Genomic DNA, 20,406 nt, shown 5'->3' with positions numbered 1-20,406 from the left:
CTGTGGTGCACTAGCATCCAATGATGATGACCCATTTGTTTGTCCATATTATGAGGATGAAGGGTGGGATTATTATCTCTCACTGCAGGACCAATAAAAGCAGCTGGACATGCTGCAGCATACGTTAAGCAATATCTATCAGAACATGTCGGGCTTGCAGCTGAGGATACTATCATTTCCAGCCTACAAATGTTACAGATGGGCCTTATTAGCTAAATGTGCAACTATAAGTATTTAGGTACAGACAAGTAACTATTAGCTTAATCATCAACTCTAATATGTGGAAGGTCGAAATGTCACGTTCCTTGGGATATTGGTATCTGATATGCTGCTGCTCTTCCTTGCATCGTTTCACTTTTATCAGATGAAATACTTTTATAAATAGAAGGGATTTAGACTTAGGTGGGTCTTTTACCTGCAGACACCTTGCAAGGTTAAAGGGATAGCTTGGACATTCGTGAGCTCTTCAAATGCATGCAGAAGCAGAATTATAGAAATACTATGATGTTAAGTTGTAAAAGTAAATGCTTTTGAATTTCCAGTGCTGCCATAAATTAGGTCTTTACCTTTGATCCAATGGTCCTCAAAGGGGTGAATATCTTGTGATGCGTTCTCAAGTGGACATTCTGCATAAAATGGATGATGAACACAATGTAATAATTATTTCAATCAAGGTTAATCTCACAATAATGAGGCTGTCCTGGGAACTTTTGGTTCTGTTTGGTCATGACATGGAACCTCTCAGGCCACTTGACTAACAATAAGCACGATAAAAACACCTATTATCTGTAGGGCAGATATTTCCTTGTTGATTTGTCACAGTGTGAGTTTCTCGTCTCTGCGGACACCTGCACTCTTTTAATTCTCAGAAAATCTATCTCCTTTACTTTTGAAGTGCTCGGTTGTTGTTATGAAACACGCCATGGCACATTGCATTCAGCACAAAACTGAGACGTGGTTTACAGCCTAGTTCATTTGGTAATCTTCTTGGGATAATCTTCAAAGGTCTTTTTCCAGCCAATCATGAGGATGATAATTTTGTGTGGGAATGCATTTTGATGGCTGTTGGTCCAAATTGATGTTGTTAATACTTTTTTTCAGTTGATTCTGGAATTGTTCTTGGGTGTTACTACTTACAACACCACTAGAGAGATTGCTCCATTCGGGTAGGGAATGAACCTTGAACAAAGGCAAATTTGTCGACGTTATCACTTTGTTGATGGTGTTGAAGGGTCATATTATGACGTTTCTGGGTTTGTGTTTTACTTCTGCTTTAGAAGGCACTTGGGAAGATAGTCACCAATACGGTGACTCTCAAAATGTCATGTGAATGCTAACGAGACCTTCCGCACATGCGCCGTATGTCCGTTTTCAATGACTCTTCTGCTCGCGTGGTCACTTTTAACCTGTCATTGCTAGTGCTAAATCTGCAGGTCAAAGCTGTTAGATTTTGAACGGAATTTTCAGAATTTAAAAGAAAGAGTGACAAATCCAAGATGGTTAACCATAATTGATGTATTCCTGAATGCAAATTAGACTTGTATAAGGGGGAAAAAAATACGTGACACCAAGGACAGTCCCTTGTGGGACTAGCTTTGGTCTCACGCCATTTGCAGCCAATGTTGCCTGATGCATCATGGGCTGCAAATGACTTTGACCTTTCCTATACAACTGTTTTTAGTACGGTTTGTCAGAAAAGCTCGGATCCAGACGGCAGACAAGTTGTTCACGGCAGATTCCACAATAATTGAGTTTGAGTAAAAGTTGTGTGTGACACGCTAAATCAAAAGCTTTAGAGAAGTCCAACACCAACAAGTCTATCACTTTCTTTCTCTTGTGTGCATCGGTGAGATCATGTGGTCTTAGTAAAAGTTGGGTTTTCTCACAAGTGACCTCGTCAAAAGCCATACAGACATGATGCCAATATGTTGTTGTCATCAAGGTGTTGTGTAAGACAGGAAACAAAATTGTGTTTCAATATCTTACAGGCTATACTGATGACAGATATAGGGTGTTTGTTCTCTGCTTTAGTTTTGTCACCCTTCTATAAGATAGGGATGATATGAGCATTTTTCCAATCTTGGGGAAAATGACCTGATCTCAGGGATTGGTTATCGATGTGAGAAAGAACTGCATTCACTTCCAATGCAGTTTATTTTAGCAATACCATTTGAACATCATCTGGACCGAAGGGCTTTACTTGGAGAAAGTTTACTCAAGAGATTCTCGACATGCTGAATATGAAGTACAATATCTGGCATATCTGGGTATGGGAACTGTGGAAGGATTGGCATGTTGATATTGTTTTCCTTTGTGAAGACTGACTCAAACTGCCTCTTCAGGACGTCGGTTTTCTCCTGACTCACAGATTTGAGTGAACCTCCATCTCTGAGCTGCTGAATACCTATTGAGTCTCGTTTAAATTATCTTACTTTACATATTGTAGAAGGCCTTTGGTTTTTTTTCCCCTGTCAAGCCTGGACTAACTATCATTCGTATAACTCCGTCTGGCAGAACGGAGTAATTTCTGAACTTCTGATCTCACTATTCTGTAGACCTGCCAGTCTCTGTCATTCTAGTTCTTCTGTTCTCGGTTGTAGACTCATTGTTTTTGTTTGATTTTGTGTTAAATTTATCTTGTAATGTAAGGGAGATCATGTCTGGTACTGATCATTTTTGTTGCCGTGTACAGGAGGGACTTGCAAGCCTGGTGTTGGTTTAGCCATTAGGGTGGCTGGCTTGGGACCTTAGAGTTTTGAGTTTGAGCCCTTGTTGGCTGTTCAATTAACACCAGCTGGGGTTGACTCAGCCTGTCAGCCTTCTGAGGTTGGCAAAATGAGTACCAATGCACTGATATAATAGGGACTGTTAGATGTGGCCCAGATGTGCCCTCAGCCAATGATGCTACCTGCAGCCTTGTGCTGCATATGAAGGAGGATAAGAAGGGTCTTGCCAATCACAGGTTAGCCTTTGCAAATTTGCTCTATCGTGATTAATTTTTTTTTTTAAGGTAAGGTTTGTGGATTGCAGTTAATGCGCTCGAATAATTGTGGGTTGGCAAACTATTTTCCACATTTGTTCATCTAATTAACATGGGCCATCAACATAATAACCTCCTCAAACGCTCCAACACCATTATCACCATCATCTCCATCAACATTGGCATTGCATTTTTGGATCAAGTTTATCATCGTTATTTTTAAATTGTAAGTTTCATGATCTTAATAACTCACGAAAATAAACTTTATTTTATGTTCTTACATACTCTTTTATTCATGAAAATAAATAGCACAAAAACAATGCACAAACATGTAAATTAAGTGGACAGTTTGGCAAAAAGGGGATGAAAATTTAAAGTCCCTAACCCTATTTTCCACAATACCCCTTAGGTTTGTGCATTGTGGATTTTGTGGTTCATGGGGATTTTCAAGAACGTAAACCCCATGAATGGCAAGGCCCTCGTGTATTCTTCTCTCTTACTTCCAGGAGTCTGGTTTTGAGCACTTGCCAGTTCTGGTCTCGAGTGCTCAGGTTGGGGTTCATCTCAAAATACTCTGTTAGAAAAAGACAATGCAGTGTTGCTCTCATCTGGTCAAAGTCTACCTTTGTAAACTTTTAAATCTTGTGAGAGGAAAGTTTCCTGTGTTTGACTGATGTTGTGAAGTCCACCTGGATTATCGAGTCGTGGTCACAAATTCCAGGGATGAGTTTGACCATTTCAATCAGAGTTGAATTCCTTGTGAAGAATAGGTCAAAGTTATTCTCCATCCTTGTTGGAAAGTGAACAACTTGTCATAGGTTTTGATTGGCTGACAGGTGTGTGTGTGTGTGTGTGTGTGTGTGTGTGTGTGTGTGTGTGTGTGTGTGTGTGTGTGTGTGTGTGTGTGTGTGTGTGTGTGTGTGTGTGTGTGTGTGTGTGTGTGTGTGCAGTGGGCTTCACTGACTTTGTACACTCCAGGGCTTGATAGTTCACATCGCCCACCTGATAGCTGGTAGGTTGAAGTCTCCGGCCATACTTTTGCAGGCATCGTGAGGAAGCATATGCGTAGAAGCTTCCAGGCTGACAAGCTGTGCATGGCATTGTGATGTGGAGGGTCGTAACTTCCCACATAAACATCTTTGGTATTTGAGAACTTCAATTTGGCCCATATAACCTCAAAGTTCCGATCTACATGGAGTTCAGGTATAGCTAGTACCTCTTTCCTGGTGGCTCGGGGAACACCACCACAACTGTTTCCTCTGTCTGTCGATGTAAGAGGGAAGATATCATAAATTTTGAGGTGAGAGGAGAGAAGATATCCATTACCTAGTGAATCATTTGCCCAGGTTTCAGTGCCGAAAATTTCGACCAGTTGGATTGAGTATAGAAGTTCAGCTGCTGATTCACTCTTGTTGACGAAATTCCTTGAAAATGTATGACTAAGGCATGAAGTTTGCGTTTGTGACAGTTTGTGGTTTTAATGGGGGGACTCACTTCTGTTGGCCCGAACGTGATGGCGTGTTCTACAATGGGAATGAAGTGGCAACCGACTTAAGGGAGTCATAGGAACTACCCAAAGGTAGTAGAGCGTCAAAGCTATTGAGGCAGTTCACACTGATAATGCTGTAGAATTGGGAGGAGGAAAAGTTTGGCATGTCGCAAGCCTACCATATCCAGTTCAATCAATAATTTTTCAGGGCTTCATATGATGTCTAAACATGTCGAAACACTTGACATGATCCCATTTGTCACAGGAATCACAGAGAATCAATGGCTACATCTTACATAACCCAGGTGAGTACTTGACAGGGCCTGGGTTAATTTGAATCTCATTAGCGAATACAAGGAGAAAATGACATATCATTGACCTGGCTTTATCATGTTTGAGCAACATGGTGTTCTGACTGTCAAAATTTGGGCCAGGAGTAATAGGATAATTTACAATGAGCATTCAATTGGATAGGAAGACGTGCATCCACAGAAAAAATATCACTCAAGAAACAGTGAGCAAGAAAATGGAAAAGTCTTATTTGCTTCATAAAGACCCCATTAAACTTAAGTAGGAGGTGATGAAGTGTTGCAAGAACTGTAAGTGCTAATATCACAGGCCTGTTGGAAGCCATTGTTGGAGGAAGGCGGTGGATGGCCATGCTACATTCTGAGAGCACCTCGCTCTCATCCAACGTGTTCACAGCATGGAGCCACCCATATTCCTTGGTCTTGGTCTTACGCCATGCATATACACTCTCTTGAGAGTGCTCATGCTTGTACTCCTGCAGCACCACCTCTTTCTCTTCCTCATCTTCATCAGCTTCATTATAAAGCCATTGGTGTTGCACCCCAGCTGCCTTCATTTGGTAAATTTTCAGAGATTTACTGAGCAACAAATGATCTCATCAGACGCAAAAATGTTCCAAAGGAATGACTGAAAACTCTCCCTCCGCAGTGTCCCAAAAACTAAAAACTAAAAGTCTTAAAACAGAAACATTGTCTGGGCCACACCAGTAATCAAAACTCTACATGAACAAAAGTCTGGCCACCCATTGATCAAGTTTGATCACCATTGATGACCATTGATCAAGTTTGTCTTTGCTAATGGATTGCATTTAATAAATACTATTCTTTTTCTTGTGTCTGCAGCACATGGCTGCGGGCAGCATCATTTGCTGGGTCTGCAGTTGTGTCGCTGATGCAATGCCCATTATCGGTTGGAGCAGGAAGTTGGAATTTGGTCAGGGTGCCGCCATAGCTCTTCACAAAGGAAAACATGGAATCTTTCTTCATGAAGGACACCATGAGATCTTTAACATCGACCATCTAATGCTGACAAGACATCCTGCCCGGTTTAACGTCCATCAAGGGAGGCCACACACATTGATGAAGCACACAGCCTGTCAAACAGCAGTATGATAGTTGATAGCCGAGTCGAGATTTTAACACAGACTCAACAGCTTAGTGACTCAACAGCTTACTCAACAGTAAGTGTGCATGCCCCTAGGCCATCTTGCCAGCTCCATCATACAAAAATATGCAATTTGCTGTTTGTCTATCTGTCTGTCCTACCACGATGCATTCGGTCATTACTTATCCAATCTCAACCAAATTTGCCAGGGGCACTAGGGGCCACACAGTGGAGTTTGTAGCAACTTAATTTGCCCCCCCCTCCCCAAGCAGGTTTTCTGCCTTGGATGAACTCCATGTTAAGGTGTATGAATGGCTTATCATAGAGTTTTGTTGGGCAAACCTACACAAGGTAAATGAGCCTGGTGTTGACTTAATGGTTAAGGTGGCTGGCTTAAGATCTTAGGGTTTAGAGTTTGAGCCCCTGCTGAACTGTTGGAACAGCACCACTTGGGTTGACTCAGCCTGTCATCATTCTGAGGTCAGCAAAATGAGTACCAGCTTACTGGAAACTGGGGGTACTGCCTCAGTGGCACAGCCATGCTCTGAGCAATGATGAAAACAGCAGCTGCAGGCTGCACTCAAAACAACAACAGGATGTCAAAATTATTATAACCACAAACTATTCCATCAATTCTCTCCAACATATGATTTCCTTTTTAATCAGTTGATACTGTTGTTCAACACAATACTGAAAGAAATTTGCAGGAAATCTGACATCCTTGAGGTATCCTATTCTTATTGCATCCAGCATAGACGAGGACCCGAGCCGTCTCGACTGACTTCGCCGCCAGCTTGGCCACAATGATCTTTTACCCAATAAGGTGCTTAAATGGGTTTTGCACATGAATGATTTATTCCATTGCCTCTCTGATTTTTCTATCCATCACATTATATGTGGACTGTACGTGGATTGTTTATGACATATATTGGGGTCTCATATGTGATTTCTCCTGGCCAGGGCTTCAAGTGGTGAAATTCTGATCTTTATTTGATGCATAACCCAATTTCTAATGGTTGTTTAATTCTTGCCTGATGGAAATTTTGAGAAAATTGGACATACTTACACATAGGTGGTGTATAGACAAAGAGAGACTGGTCCACACACCTACCGAAAGTAAAAAAGATTATAGCCATAATTATTATAACAAGTGGCCAATTTACAGCCCAGTTGTGACTTTTATTTTATGCATAACCCTCTTCCTAACGGTCGCCAGCATTGTTTAATACTTGCCCGAGGGAAATTTGGAGAAAATTGGACGTACATATACATGGGCGGTGTATAGGCGACGAGTCGCTGATCCACACACCTACCAGAAGGGGAAAAAAAATATATATATATAATGATTATAACCAGTGACTGACTTCTGGTGACATTCATGATCAGATTTCTCTAAACATCCGGATCCTGCACTGCTTTCCGAAGCTCTGTCAGAGACAGCTTTGTTGCAGCCGTTACATCATCCATCCAGAGCATGCAAGTTCTGCCTCTTCCTCATCTTCCTTCAACCATAACCAGCATGATTAACTTCCCCAGACTTTCGTTATCTTCCCTTTCGTTATCAGACTCTCTCCCTCATGCACAGATTTATCCCCTCTCGTCATCAGTTGCCCTACCCTTCCTCCCGCCCATAGTTCACTGAAGCTTGTGGTGAGGCAGTTGTCCTGAAACAACTTGCCTTTGCCTAAAAGAAAGCAAACCCAACTGAGAGCAATTTCAGTTCCTTCCATAAAGCTCCGAACAAGTGTGTATCTACCCTCAGGAGAGCCAGAAAACAACATCTTTCTAATCTCATGTCTGAACTCTCAAACCTCTCTCCCTCCTCAAAATCCTGGTGGCATCTAATAAAATTTGTTTCTGGTGGATGTTCCCCCTCCAGCCCCTCCCTTACCTCAAATGGCCACACTGCTGATAGCGCACATGAAAAAGCTGAATGCCTAAACTTGGTGTTTGCAGCTAAATCTTGTGTCCAAAACCCATCACTTTCTCTACCCACCTTACCCAGTCGCACCCAACTGTCCCTGGACTCTGTGTCCTTTTCTCCTGACAAGATGGAGAGCTTGCTGTCAAACCTCGACTCAGATTCTGCAACCGGTCCAGACGGCATCAGCCCACATGTCCTCAGAGCCTGCTCTTCTCTTCTTGTTCAACCTCTCTCTGTTCTATTCACCCTCTCATTTGCTCGCGGTCATCTGCCATCTGCTTGGAAATCAGCAAACATCACTGCCCTGCACAAAAAGGTGCAAAAACAGATCCCTGCAACTACAGACCAATCAGCCGTCTCCCAATCATCAGCAAGGTTATGTAATCCATCATCGCTTCAGACATCAAATCCTTCCTCTTCTCCAATGGATTGATTTCCGATCATCAATTTGGTTTCAGACCAGGTCACTCTACCCTGGATATGCTGCTTCTGCTCTCCCAACAATGGATGGAGGTCCTCAATGCCAGACAGGAAATCAGAGCCATATCCCTGGACATATGACGTGCTTTTGACAGTCTGGCACCCTGTCCTGCTCACCAAACTCTCTTCCTATGGTATCCAAGGCCATCTCCACTCATGGCTCGCAGACTTCCTCTCCTGTCACAGTCAACATGTGCTCCTAAATGGAGTTCTTTCATCCCCTTTTCCTGTCCAGGCTGGAGTTCCTCAAGTAGCGTTCTGGGTCCTGTTCTTTTTCTGGTTTTCATCACTGATCTCTCTGACTCTGGAAAATCCTCTATATCTCTTTGGTGATGACTGCACCCTCTGCCGTACCATCGGTCATCCCTCACACCGGGAAGCAGCAGCTTCTTCCCTCACTGCAGATCTGGATAAAATCACAAACTGCTCCAACACATGGAACATGTCTTTCAATCCAGACAAATCTCACACTCTCACTATGTCTCTTCGAAAGGACCATTTGGAACCCCCCCCCATCCTCTTTCTCAACAATCCTCTGGAAGAAGTCCTTTCTTTCAAGCTTCTGGGTCTCACTATCTGCCATGACCTTTCCTGGGAAAGCCACATTTCAAACCTCGCCTCCAAAGCCAGTCGCCGACTGGGAATCCTCTGTCATGCAAAGTCCTTACTCGGCCCTCCTGAGCTCCTGACCACTTACAAAGCATTTGTCCACAGCCTGATGGAGTATTGCTCTCCCCTCTGGGCTGGTGCTCCTGCCTCCCACCTTTTTCGGCTTCAAGCTGTAGAAACCAAGGCATTTCGGATCATTGGCATCTCCCGCAATGAGGCTGAGTCTTTGGGCCTCTCACTCAATCACCGCAGGTTGGTCGGTGGTCTTTCTGTCTTCTACCGTCTCCTCTCCAGCCTCGCCCCGCCCTGCTCTCTCTGCAATTTGTCCCCACCACATTTCCGCAGGGTGCTCAAGATCCGCCAACAACCCCCTTCTGGTAAAACTACCAAAATCAGAAATCGCTGCTCACCTTCACTCTTTCATTCCTCTTTTTTCCCGCCTTTGGAATAAACTCCCTCACTCTATTCATTCCCATTCTTCCCTCCAGGCCTTCAAAACAACTATTCACCGCAACCTCTTATCATTCCCCATCCAAATCCTCGATCTTTTCTACCCCCCGATAATCCACCCAAGCCCACCTCCTTCGAATTCCCTCCTTTCCTTCCTGAAAGTCTCTGTAATGTCCATCTTGTATTCCCCATGTTCCCCGTCCCATTCCTCTCCCTTCCACAGATCTCCTAATGTCTCTGTTCCCCACTGTTTTGTTCTTCCCACTCCCTCCTCTCTTGTCTCATGCCCCCCTTGCTGTGCGTTGTGTGTTCGCTCTCACACGAGCCTCGACAAGGTATACAAAAAAATAGAAATCTCCATGCATGAGGTGTCTCACCAAAGTATGACACTTTCTGTTTTATTAGCATCAGTGCTTCTCATGAACAAGGTGGTCAAATTTCTTCAAGAACCGATTTGTTTTTTCTTCTTCAGTCCATTGAATTTTAAACATTTGTCTCCAAAACTGGATTTCAAAACGGTCAAATATTCTTCCTTTGTTTCTTCTTCACTGTCCATAACTCACATCCAAACATTACAACTGGAAATACCACAACTTTCCCCAACCTCCTCTTGGTTCGTTTTGTCGCATCTTTGGCAATCCTGACATGCTGTTCTCCCAAACACCAACAGTGTATGAATTTCCCCTCCACTTTCTCCACTCACTTCTTGCTTCAAACCCAAGAAAATGAAACTTTTCCACTACTTCCAGATGATCGACTCCCGATCTGAACATCGATATTCTCAGTTGACCGGGTTTTTGCCCATTTTTAGGTTAAAATAAACATCAGCTTTTTCACTTTCCTTCTTCGCTGTCCGTAGCGGTTTCATCAAATCCTCTTTACTTATCTGCAAACAGAGTGGCATCATCAGCATGACTCAGATTGTTGACACATCTTCCTCCAATCCTGACTCCAACCTCAATGTCATCCAAGTTAGATTTGTCATCGAAATTATTATTCCCACAAATTAATCTGTCAATTCTGTCCGATGACGATGGAATTTCATGATAAGGGCATAAAAATATTAATAATAATAATAATAATAATAATAATATTATTAACCCGGGGGCTGGATGAACCTGATTTACGCATACTCGGCTCTAAGCTGTGTAGCCTGGGTTCGAATCCTGACCCAGCTATAACTGTCATCTTGGTGTTTTCCTGGCAGGGTGATTCATCAATGTGTGCGCCGTCCTTCCGATGGACGTTTAACATGCTGCTGGCACCAATTAATGTGTACAAGCATTAGTTTGTGGATGATGAAGATGCCACAGTGTCCTTTGTAAAGAGAAGGTAAGCTATCTCTGGCACCATAAATAAATTACAAATTCTTGCTGTAACCTTCATTGAACACAGGCCTGGTCAGCTGGTTTGTGGTATATTTGGGCCAAGCAAGGCCAAACCCCCAGCCAACCCCACAAGAAGGTGGGAATAAATATGGCCATTGAAGAAGAAGAACAAGATCATTAACATACCACAATCTGAATGGTGTGGACGTACACAAGACCACACCCAACACAGCCCACTTGCTTGCTCCCTCCAGGAGCGGATGTTTCTCGTCTTTTAAATGTGCAAACTTTCCAAAACGTGATATTTTAAACCTCTGCATCCTCTCCCCTCCTCGGATACTCCCTCCCCACCAATCCCTGCCCCTCCCTCCCATCTCAAACTGCTTACAGAGAAATTCGTGCATTCTGTTCCTCCAAGCCTGTCCCTCATGTGTACTGCAGTGAGAGAAGAGGAAGGTGAGCTCTTTTCAGTGGAGTCCGAAGTGAAGGCTCGCTGGGCCGGTTACTTTGAGCGGTTGTACCAGGCCGACCCACCAGCTGTTGAGCTGGATGGATGTCAGTGGTGTTACTATCGCTATTGCTGGCCATCCAATCAACTGTGAACCACCTCCGTCTGTGTATACAGGCTGCGGTGAACCAGTTGAAAGGGGGTAAAGCTCCTGAGATCTGTGCCAACCATGCTGAACTTCTCAAGGCTGGTGGTGGTGGAAATACTGCACTCGTGTCGTTGCATGCAGCTCTGTGCTCTGCCTTGAACACAAGCATCATCCCAACTGACTGGAAGAGGGGCCTTGTTGTCACTCTCTGGAAAGGGAAGGGTGATCACCAGGACTGCAACAACTACCATGGAGTGACACTGCTTTCATTGCTGGGCAAGGTCTTTGCTCGGATAATACTTGATTGCGTTCCCCACCATCTGCTTGAGCACCAGTGCCCAAAGCAGTCAGGCTTTACACCAATGAGGTCAACAATTGACCGTATCATTGCTCTTCGGGTCCTCACCAAATGCAGACGAGAGTTTCGGCAGCTATTTATTTTATTATTTTATTGCCGAGTTCCGGCAGAGTTATTTTTCTGCTTGCAGCCTCTGTTGATCTGTTCAAAGCGTTTGATTCAGTGAATCAGGATGCTCTCTGGAGGATTATCTGTCTTCGTGGGTGCCACCAAAACTGATCAATTTGTTTTCTGAAGTATACTTTAGTGCTGAGAGTGCTGTGAGGTTTGTTGGTTCCATCTCCGACTGATTTCCAGTTGTTACTGGAGTTCATCAGGGGTGTGTACTGGCCCCCACACTTTTCAGTGCTTGTATGGACTGGATTCTGGGGAGGATGTCAATGAGATCAAATTGCGGTGCATCGTTTGGGAATGTGAATATCTCTGACCTTGATTTTTTTTGTTTCCCAAGTCGAGGCTCACGTAAGATTTTGCAGATTATTCAGTCATCTTTGCGGAGAATCTGGATATCCTTATGGGGGCCCTCGAGTCGCTGAAAGAGGTGTCAGAGCCACTGGGATTTCAGGTTTCCTGGGTCAAAACTAACATCTAGGCTTTCCATGACATCTTGGATGTTGCTATCTTGTCTCAGGCCCGTCGCCAGGGCACAGTATTAAGGGTGACATTTGAACTGGAAGGGAGGGCACAATTATAATATTTAATATTTTTGATAACCCGATATGCTATTGTATTCATGCAGCATTGACGCATCGAAACTGAGGTTGCGTCGCATACTAACCAAACTGATCTCAGCTAGATTTAATATGTTCCGATGTTTTTGGCCTAAAATGATTCGAATGCGGGAGAGCAGCAACAAACTGGCACATTCACAATGCAGATATTCAATGATTAGACAATTGGCACCAATTCAGGTGCACTTATACAAGGTGTTGTCAAGAATTGGCATTATAAAATTAATATACCAGAGATACAATGACTAAATGGGGGAGGTTGGCACCGGAATCAGTGCACTTTCAAATAAGATACAGCAGGCTTTGATCTGCGATCATCATGTTAAACTATCAACAGCAAATACGACCAGCCTGAAGATACCACAAAGTCCGCATTTAAAGCAGTCAATCACACGGAGGTAAGGTTATGCACAAAGCACTAGATATGGTAGATGCGAAGCACCAAACACAACATTTAACTTAAACATCAGAAGTACAAACCAGCCGACCACGGCGGATGCTGACCACAACCACAACCGCAACCTTTTTCCTTTCCTTAACCATTTTTGTATATCCATGTCTTTTTCTACTGCTGCTAACTAGCGGTCACCGTGACTCGTCCCTCGTGACTCGTGTCACTAATCTCGCGACTCACGACATTTGACGGTTTTATTTATTAAATGATGCATGCACCAAAAACAGGTTTTATCTGCATAATTTCAAATGTAAGCACGATTGCAAACACACATATTTTTAATTTTTATTATAAAATTACTTTTGTAAGATGGAAGGTTGTGAAGGTCACGCGGTGCACTTCATCTTTAATCATGTAAATTTATGTCTTTTCCTTATTCATATTGTCATATTATGACTATATTACATTTATACCTAACTTACAACCAATCAGGTAACCTGCTTAATAGGGCCTCCATATCGAAGACGTTGATTGGCTATTCCTTAAAACTAAATGATCCATGATATATATATATATATATATATATATATATATATATATATATATATATATATATATATATATATATATATATATATATATATATATATATATATATATATATATATTTTTATATCTATATTTTTATATATATAAGTATATATATAAAAACACCCACAGCATCCACATTCAACACGAGGTCTTGTGGCTGTCTGTCGTCTTGACTGCCGGCGTTGGTGCTTGCATTATTATCTTTTATCTTGTGGCCTTGGACTGTATTGTCTTGCCAATTGCATTTGGAGATGCGCTGACAAGCGCACACTTATCTCTTGACTGTTATTCAAAGAAGGAGTTTATTAAAGAACAGTTTATCCAAGAAGGCTGCATTATCCACAACGTTGAACATCTGGAATAAGGGGTTTTAGTTCACACAGGTGAACGCTGAAACAGCAAGGAGTTCACAGTGGGCGCTCGTCCTTAAACACAAAGTTGTTCACAGGGTGCAACAGAGCATAAATGGGTGGCGTACAAGTGGGGGGGGGAACCAGATGCGCCATGGGGGGGGCATTGCACCCAATTTCCCCACCCCCTAGCGACGGCCTGTCTTGTCTGTACCTATTTGTGGTGAGGATGTTGAGGTCATGGGAAGATTCACTTACCTTGGCAGTGATATTAATGTGTCCGCATGCTGTGAGTAAGAGGTCAACAGACGCCTGGGTTGGGCCTGGGGAGTCATGAATTCACTGGATCATGGGGTGTGCCATTGTTGGTACCTACGCAGGAGGCTGAAAGTCCGATTCTTTAAGTCCTTGGTGCTTCCAGTCCTGCTCTATAGATGTGAGACTTGGACTCTGATAAAGGATCTGAGATGAAGACAACTCCTTTGGTACCAGGTCTCACTGGTCCGACTTTGTGTCCAAAGAGCGGTTGCTGAGAGAAACTCAGATGACATTTGTTACCTGTATAGTCCTTGAGCGTCAGCTGCGGCTGTATGGACATGTGGCTCGTTTTCCTGACGCTGATCCTGCTCACCAGATTCTCTCGGTGAGGAAAACTTGTGAGTGGAGGAGGCCAATGGGCGAACCACATGCCTCATGGTTGGAGCAGGTTGATTGGCATCTCAAGGAGATGGGGATGGGTCAGACATCTGCCTGGGGATGGCCATACGGAAGCCCCTGGAGTACCGGCGGAAAGTGGACGCAGCGATGCACTGATCCGGCGCATGCTCCCATACCTGACCTGACCACCCCCCTCAGCCCACTTACCGGATCCCTACTGATCTGGTGTTTCTCGTCTTTTAAATGCGCAAACTTTCCAAAAGTTAATCTTTTCAACCTCTGCATCTCCTCCCCTCCTTCTCCCACCCCACCCTCCCCTCTCGACCAACCTCCACATTTGCAACCCCAATATCATCCATATATTCCTATTCTTTTCGCACCACTTCCCCTCCCTCAGTCCGAAACTTTCTTACATATATATATATATATATATATATATATATATATATATATATATATATATATATATATATATATATATACATATACACAAACACTGTGTTGTTACTGAGCATGAAGGTGCTGAAAGATCGTTTTACGTATTTAATGGATAATCAGTTAAAATCTCTGAATGCAGATGCTCTGCTTTGTTGACATGTCAATTAACCCAACTCAGGATCAACAGAACAATTGCCTGTATGTGCAGCTCGAAAACCAGTTTGGTTAATGAGTAACTTACGCAACTGGTTTCCAATTCCTCTCAATCAAGCTATTGTTGTGCCATTATCAAGTATTATAACAGCTTTCTTTTTTGCAATAATGAAATCTAATGATTTGAAAACATACCTATGTATACGAGTCTGTTATTGTGGTGTGTGAGATCATGTTTCTGTCAAAGATAGATTAATTGTTTTATTTTAGAACCGCGACCATTCCTTAAAGATGAGGCCTTTTAGGAAAGATTGGTCTAATTATTTTGGATATATAAAGAATTGAGATTGGCTTATTTAAAAAAAAAATGAATGCACCACCAACTCGTATAGCTGCCCAGCAGGCAAGGCTCAAGTCTGACTTTTTCATCAGTGAGTGATCTTCAACTGGGATAGAAAGCCACTTGCCCCTCTCCCTAATGAAGACCACCCAGTGGTCAATACTTTGGACCTGAGACTTGTCTGCTGAGCAGCTCTAATAGTTGGTTCTGCCTTCAGTTTGAAATATCCATCTTCCCAACAATATGTGGTTTGGTTTTTTTTTTGCCAATCTGAGACTAGATTTGTTTTCTCTCTAAAACATGTTAGTTAAAAGATTATAATCACATTATGACATGACAAGGACAGAAAAATCAAATATGATGAATTGTAATCAAGCAGATTATTTGTGTGCATCATTTCATTCCAATGACATGCTAGAGACATGTCAGAAATGTGACATTTACTTTCAGGCAATGAATGTCAATCACCTATAAACCTCAGCCTGTAATGTTAGGTTTTTCCCTTGAAAAAAAAAACAATAATAATAATAAAAATAATAATAAATCGAAATTGGTATTATGGACAATGAGATAGTGGTATCTTTCTTTCCTCTGATAATATCAGGTCCGAGGTTTAATACCCATTAAAAAGACATCGCACTCAAATTGTTGTCTGATGTAACAGAGGTATCGCATTATGGAGCATTCTTTCATCTGGAGGAGCAGTGAACCAGCTCTACTGTCTGCAGCATTGATATTAAAGACCCCAGGTTTACTATTATAGCATAATACAATTACAAAGTTGACCTTATCAACCAAGATGTGTTCAGTTATGCAGGAAAGCATTTCCCCAAAGTTTGGCAACTGTTGCATTACGGCATGATAGCAATGTCCTTGCAATAAATAAACATCTATCACTTCTGGTTATAGTAAAAGTGTTCAACTAAAAGTAACATAGTTTAGAGAGTGGCCTTGGCAGGCAGGTTCCTTTACATCTTTTTCGAGGCCTATAACTGATGTGCTGTATTTCAAGGCAATGAAGCATGATTGTTCATCTCATCTCATCTCACCTGTCAATCTCCTGAACATTTTTGGTCTGACTTACATTCGTGCTTCTTCCTTCGTCATGCAGGTGAGCAGGTGGTGCAATATCCGGGATGAAGATCTCATTGCTTTGCATACTTGCTGTTGGGGCTGCCCTGATAGCAGCTTCTACCTGGAGTTGCCCAGAGCAGTGTGACTGCCAAAACCTGTCTCCTTCGTTAAGCACAGTTTGCGCCAAAATGGGTCTACTTTTTGTGCCAACAAACATTGCACGCCACACAGTGGAACTGCGCCTGGCTGACAACTTCATCACTCGTATCCGGCACCGAGATTTTGGCAACATGACCCGTATGGTAGATTTGACACTCTCACGAAACACCATAAGTCATATTGCACCGTTTGCATTTAAGGATCTCCGGAGCCTCACCTTCCTCCGACTTGATGAGAATCGGCTCACGGTAATCAACGACACCAGCCTGCGTGGTCTTCGTAACTTACGTCATCTCATTGCCAACAACAATCAGCTGAACTCTATTTCACCACATGCTTTTGATGACTTTCTCACATCACTAGAAGACCTTGACCTGGCTTATAATAACCTCAGGAAAATGCCATGGGGGGCTGTGAGGCAGATGACATCACTGCACACACTCAGTCTTGACCATAATATGATCCATTTAATTGCTACTGGAACATTCTCTTACCTGTACAAACTTGCACGGATTGACATGACATCCAATAAAATACAGACACTACCACCTGATCCAATATTCTCACGTCTCCAGCAATACAATAACCAGGGAACTGGACGGACATCAACAAAACTTGTGCTAAGCTTTGGAGGAAATCCACTTCATTGTAACTGTGAACTGCTGTGGCTCCGACGTTTAACACGCCGTGATGACCTTGAGACATGTGCTTCCCCACCACTTCTTGCAGCCCGATACTTTTGGTCTATTCCAGAAGAAGAATTTGTGTGTGAAGCACCTGTTATGACATATCAACCACAAAGTCAGACTGTGCTAGAAGGTCAGAGGGTTGAGCTCCATTGCCGAGCACGGGGCGATCCACATCCACGGATACACTGGCTCTCACCAGAAGAGCGTGTCATAAGGAATACAGCTCGCACACACACACATGCTAATGGCACAATGGAGATCTTTGTCGTAACGACTGGAGATGATGGACGCTTCACGTGTGTTGCATCTAACCCGGCAGGTGAAGCGTCAGCCTCCTTCCTGCTCAGTATCATACACTTACCACGTCTTTCCAATGGCACAAGGCATCAGTCTGACCATGAGCTCGGGCTATCAGATATTGCAGCAGCCACTAACAATTCGGATCACAAACAGGCTTTTCCGCAAAAATGGGTAATAGCTAAGACTGTAACGCCAACATCAGCCGTGGTGAGCTGGCCGGGTGGCAGTGTGGGGCAGAATGTACGAATGTACCAGGTCCAGTACAACTGTTCTTCAGATGAAACACTCACCTACAGGTTAGCTCTATACCAGCATGATTAACCCTGCGATTGTGCATGTTCGTATATAAATGAGTATGTGTAATGGTATGTGGAGTGAATATGCATATGTACAATATGTACAGGGGAACTTTAAAAAATAATCCACCCAGTAAAAAGAAAACATTGAAAAAACTCCCCCCCCCCAAAAAAAAAAATGCAAGTAAAAAGAAAACATGTATAAAACTAGAAAGAGCAATCAGAGATTGCAGACAGTCGCCAGAACTTGTTTTGTGTGGTGTTTGTGTAGTTTTGTGTGGTGTACTTTGTGTGGCATTTGTGTACTGGTGTGTTGTGTAATTAATGAGACATAATTAGAACTGCCACTTGATAACTTCTGGCAGTGATGACCGGGTACCAAGACGTCCCGCTTTGATGCAATCCCACTTTCATTGGACACCGGATCCTGACCCATGATTTTTTTTTTATTATTATTCAATTGAATTTAGAATGGGATTAAAATATATCCAATTCAAATCAGATGGAAGACCAAATAGGTACAGTCCTGCATTGGAGTCATCAGAAGGAACCAGAACAAGCAAAAAGCAAAGATGAAGTCATCAGGAGAAACCTGGATAGGATTCACATTTCAGCTGCTACTCCACTACCCTCAAACCCATCCAGGCACAGCCAAGTGAGTCTTTAAATAAATAAATAAATAAATAAAAAGTCATAAAGAACCCAGGTCATAAAATTAAATAATTATGGCTGCCAGACCATATGTCCGATCAAGTTGAAATTTAAAACACGTATTCCCTACCACTACTAGATCATAATTATGAAGTTTCATGTCGATTGATTCAGCAGTTCAAGAGAAAACATTATTTAATATTTTAATTTTCTTCAATCCATTATGGCTGACAAACCATGTGACCCATCAATTATTGCCTAACAAACTTGTACACCCATTGCTTGTGGAACATTTCTGTGAAATTTCCCCTCGATCTGTCCAGCCGTTATGGAGAATAAGAGTGTTATCGGTTTGAGGGTAAATCCAATAGGCTGCCAAACCATGAGACCAATGACGTTTTCTGTGTGAACCTTTATTCCTCATGGATAGGTAGTCATACGTAAAAGTTAATCATAATTATGATGTCATCGATCATGTGGTGTGGCAACCATGTTGGAAAAACATAAAAACTTTGGAACTCTGTTTCTCTAAAACTGCACCAAGGAAATAATTGAAACTTGGCACACCACAAGTAGGCCTACTCCTCATGGGGAATAAGTGATTTTTATGACATCATAGGTGCCTTCGTTATGATGTCATAATTGCACATGTATAACGCTACATCTGATCAGTATGAAAATTTTTGAGGGTCATTTGGGGATAAAAGGGACAACCAAAAAATTTTTTTAAAATGACGTCATCAGTCACATGATTCGGCAACCATATTGTTTTTCAAAAAAACCCCTTCAAAAATCTTCTCTGAAGTGGCTGAACAGATTGAGGTGAAACTTTGCAGGTATGAAACTTTGCACCTGTCCTTTCGGAACAAAAGGTTCACACATGTCAATTGAATAATAATGAAAAAGGTCATGGGTCAAGGTCAGGTGTCCAATGAAAGCGGGGTTGCATCAAAGCGGGACGTCTTGGTACCCGGTCATCACTGTCAGCAGTTATAAAGTGGCAGTTCTAATTTTGTCCCTTGTTAATTATGTAACACACCAATACACAAATGCTACACAAAATACACCACACAAAACTACACAAACACCACACAAAACAAGTTCTGGTAAGCGTCTGCAATCTCTGATTGCTCTTTCTAGTTTTGGTATGGATTCCATCCCTCTATATCTTTTTAGCCCGTCCTTTCAAGGCGAAAAACGGGGTTAAGCAATCGGTCCCGTACATGTGTGCGTACGTACATGTATATGTGCTTGTCTGCATTTTGTAATTCCATTTTCTTTGAAACCACTTGTCGAATTCACATGAAATTTTCACCATCGGTGCGACTTCTCATGTGGAATGTTTTAATATAATTATGATATCATAGGTCAATGGAAAAAAAAATAATTATGATGTCATCAGTCACATGGTTCAGCAGCCATATAATTTTTTTAAAATAAACATTCCAAAAAAATCTTCTTCTCCAAAATGGCTAAAAAGATTGAGGAGAAACTTTACAGGTATGACCGCCCATCCATGAGAAACAAAACGTTCACAACTATGACATCATAGGTCACGTGGTTTGGCAGCCATATTGGATTTAATCGTAAAACCTTCGAAAATCTTCTTCTCCAGAATGGCTAGACCGATCGAGGGGAAACTGCACAGACACATTCTCCAAGCCCTGCGAATACCGGGGTGTTCATGAATATTTGATAGCTCACATGGCTTAGCAGCCATATTGAATTGAAGGAAAAAAATTAAAAAAAATTCCCTCTCTTGAACTGCTGAATCATGGTCTGGTGGTCTGGCAGCCATAATTATTTAATTACTTGAATGCGTTTTTTTTTTAAAGTAAGGCTCATTTGGCTGCACCTGGATGGATTTGAGGGTAGAGTAGTATCAGCTGAAACCCACATCCTATCCAGGTTCCTCCTGATGACTTCATCTTTGCTTTTTGTTTGTTCGTGTTCCTT

The 20,406-nt window shown here is 42.4% G+C and overlaps 1 protein-coding gene across 3 annotated transcripts in view; it reads left to right on the top strand.

Annotated features, from left to right (window-relative positions):
• The window catches only part of LOC147012155 (leucine-rich repeat and fibronectin type III domain-containing protein 1-like), a 124,890-nt gene that overhangs the window by 31,484 nt on the left and 73,000 nt on the right, over positions 1-20,406 (top strand). For 2 of the 3 annotated variants that reach the window (XM_085855880.1, XM_085855881.1), the window contains exon 2: positions 16,393-17,799. In XM_085855880.1, the coding sequence (XP_085712006.1) occupies positions 16,418-17,799 (1,382 nt within the window). In that variant the 5' untranslated portion in view covers positions 16,393-16,417. Of the gene's footprint in view, positions 1-10,956; positions 11,130-16,392; positions 17,800-20,406 lie in introns of those variants that run through there. The other variant, XM_085855882.1, reaches the window with a different exon arrangement.

This window comes from Eptatretus burgeri, chromosome 15 (genome assembly GCF_056783735.1).
Source record: "Eptatretus burgeri isolate ZD-2024b chromosome 15, Ebu_testis_v1, whole genome shotgun sequence".
Taxonomy (NCBI): Eukaryota; Metazoa; Chordata; class Myxini; order Myxiniformes; family Myxinidae; genus Eptatretus; species Eptatretus burgeri.
Note: the sequence above shows the minus strand (reverse complement) of the source record. Positions and strands in the feature narration are given on the sequence as shown.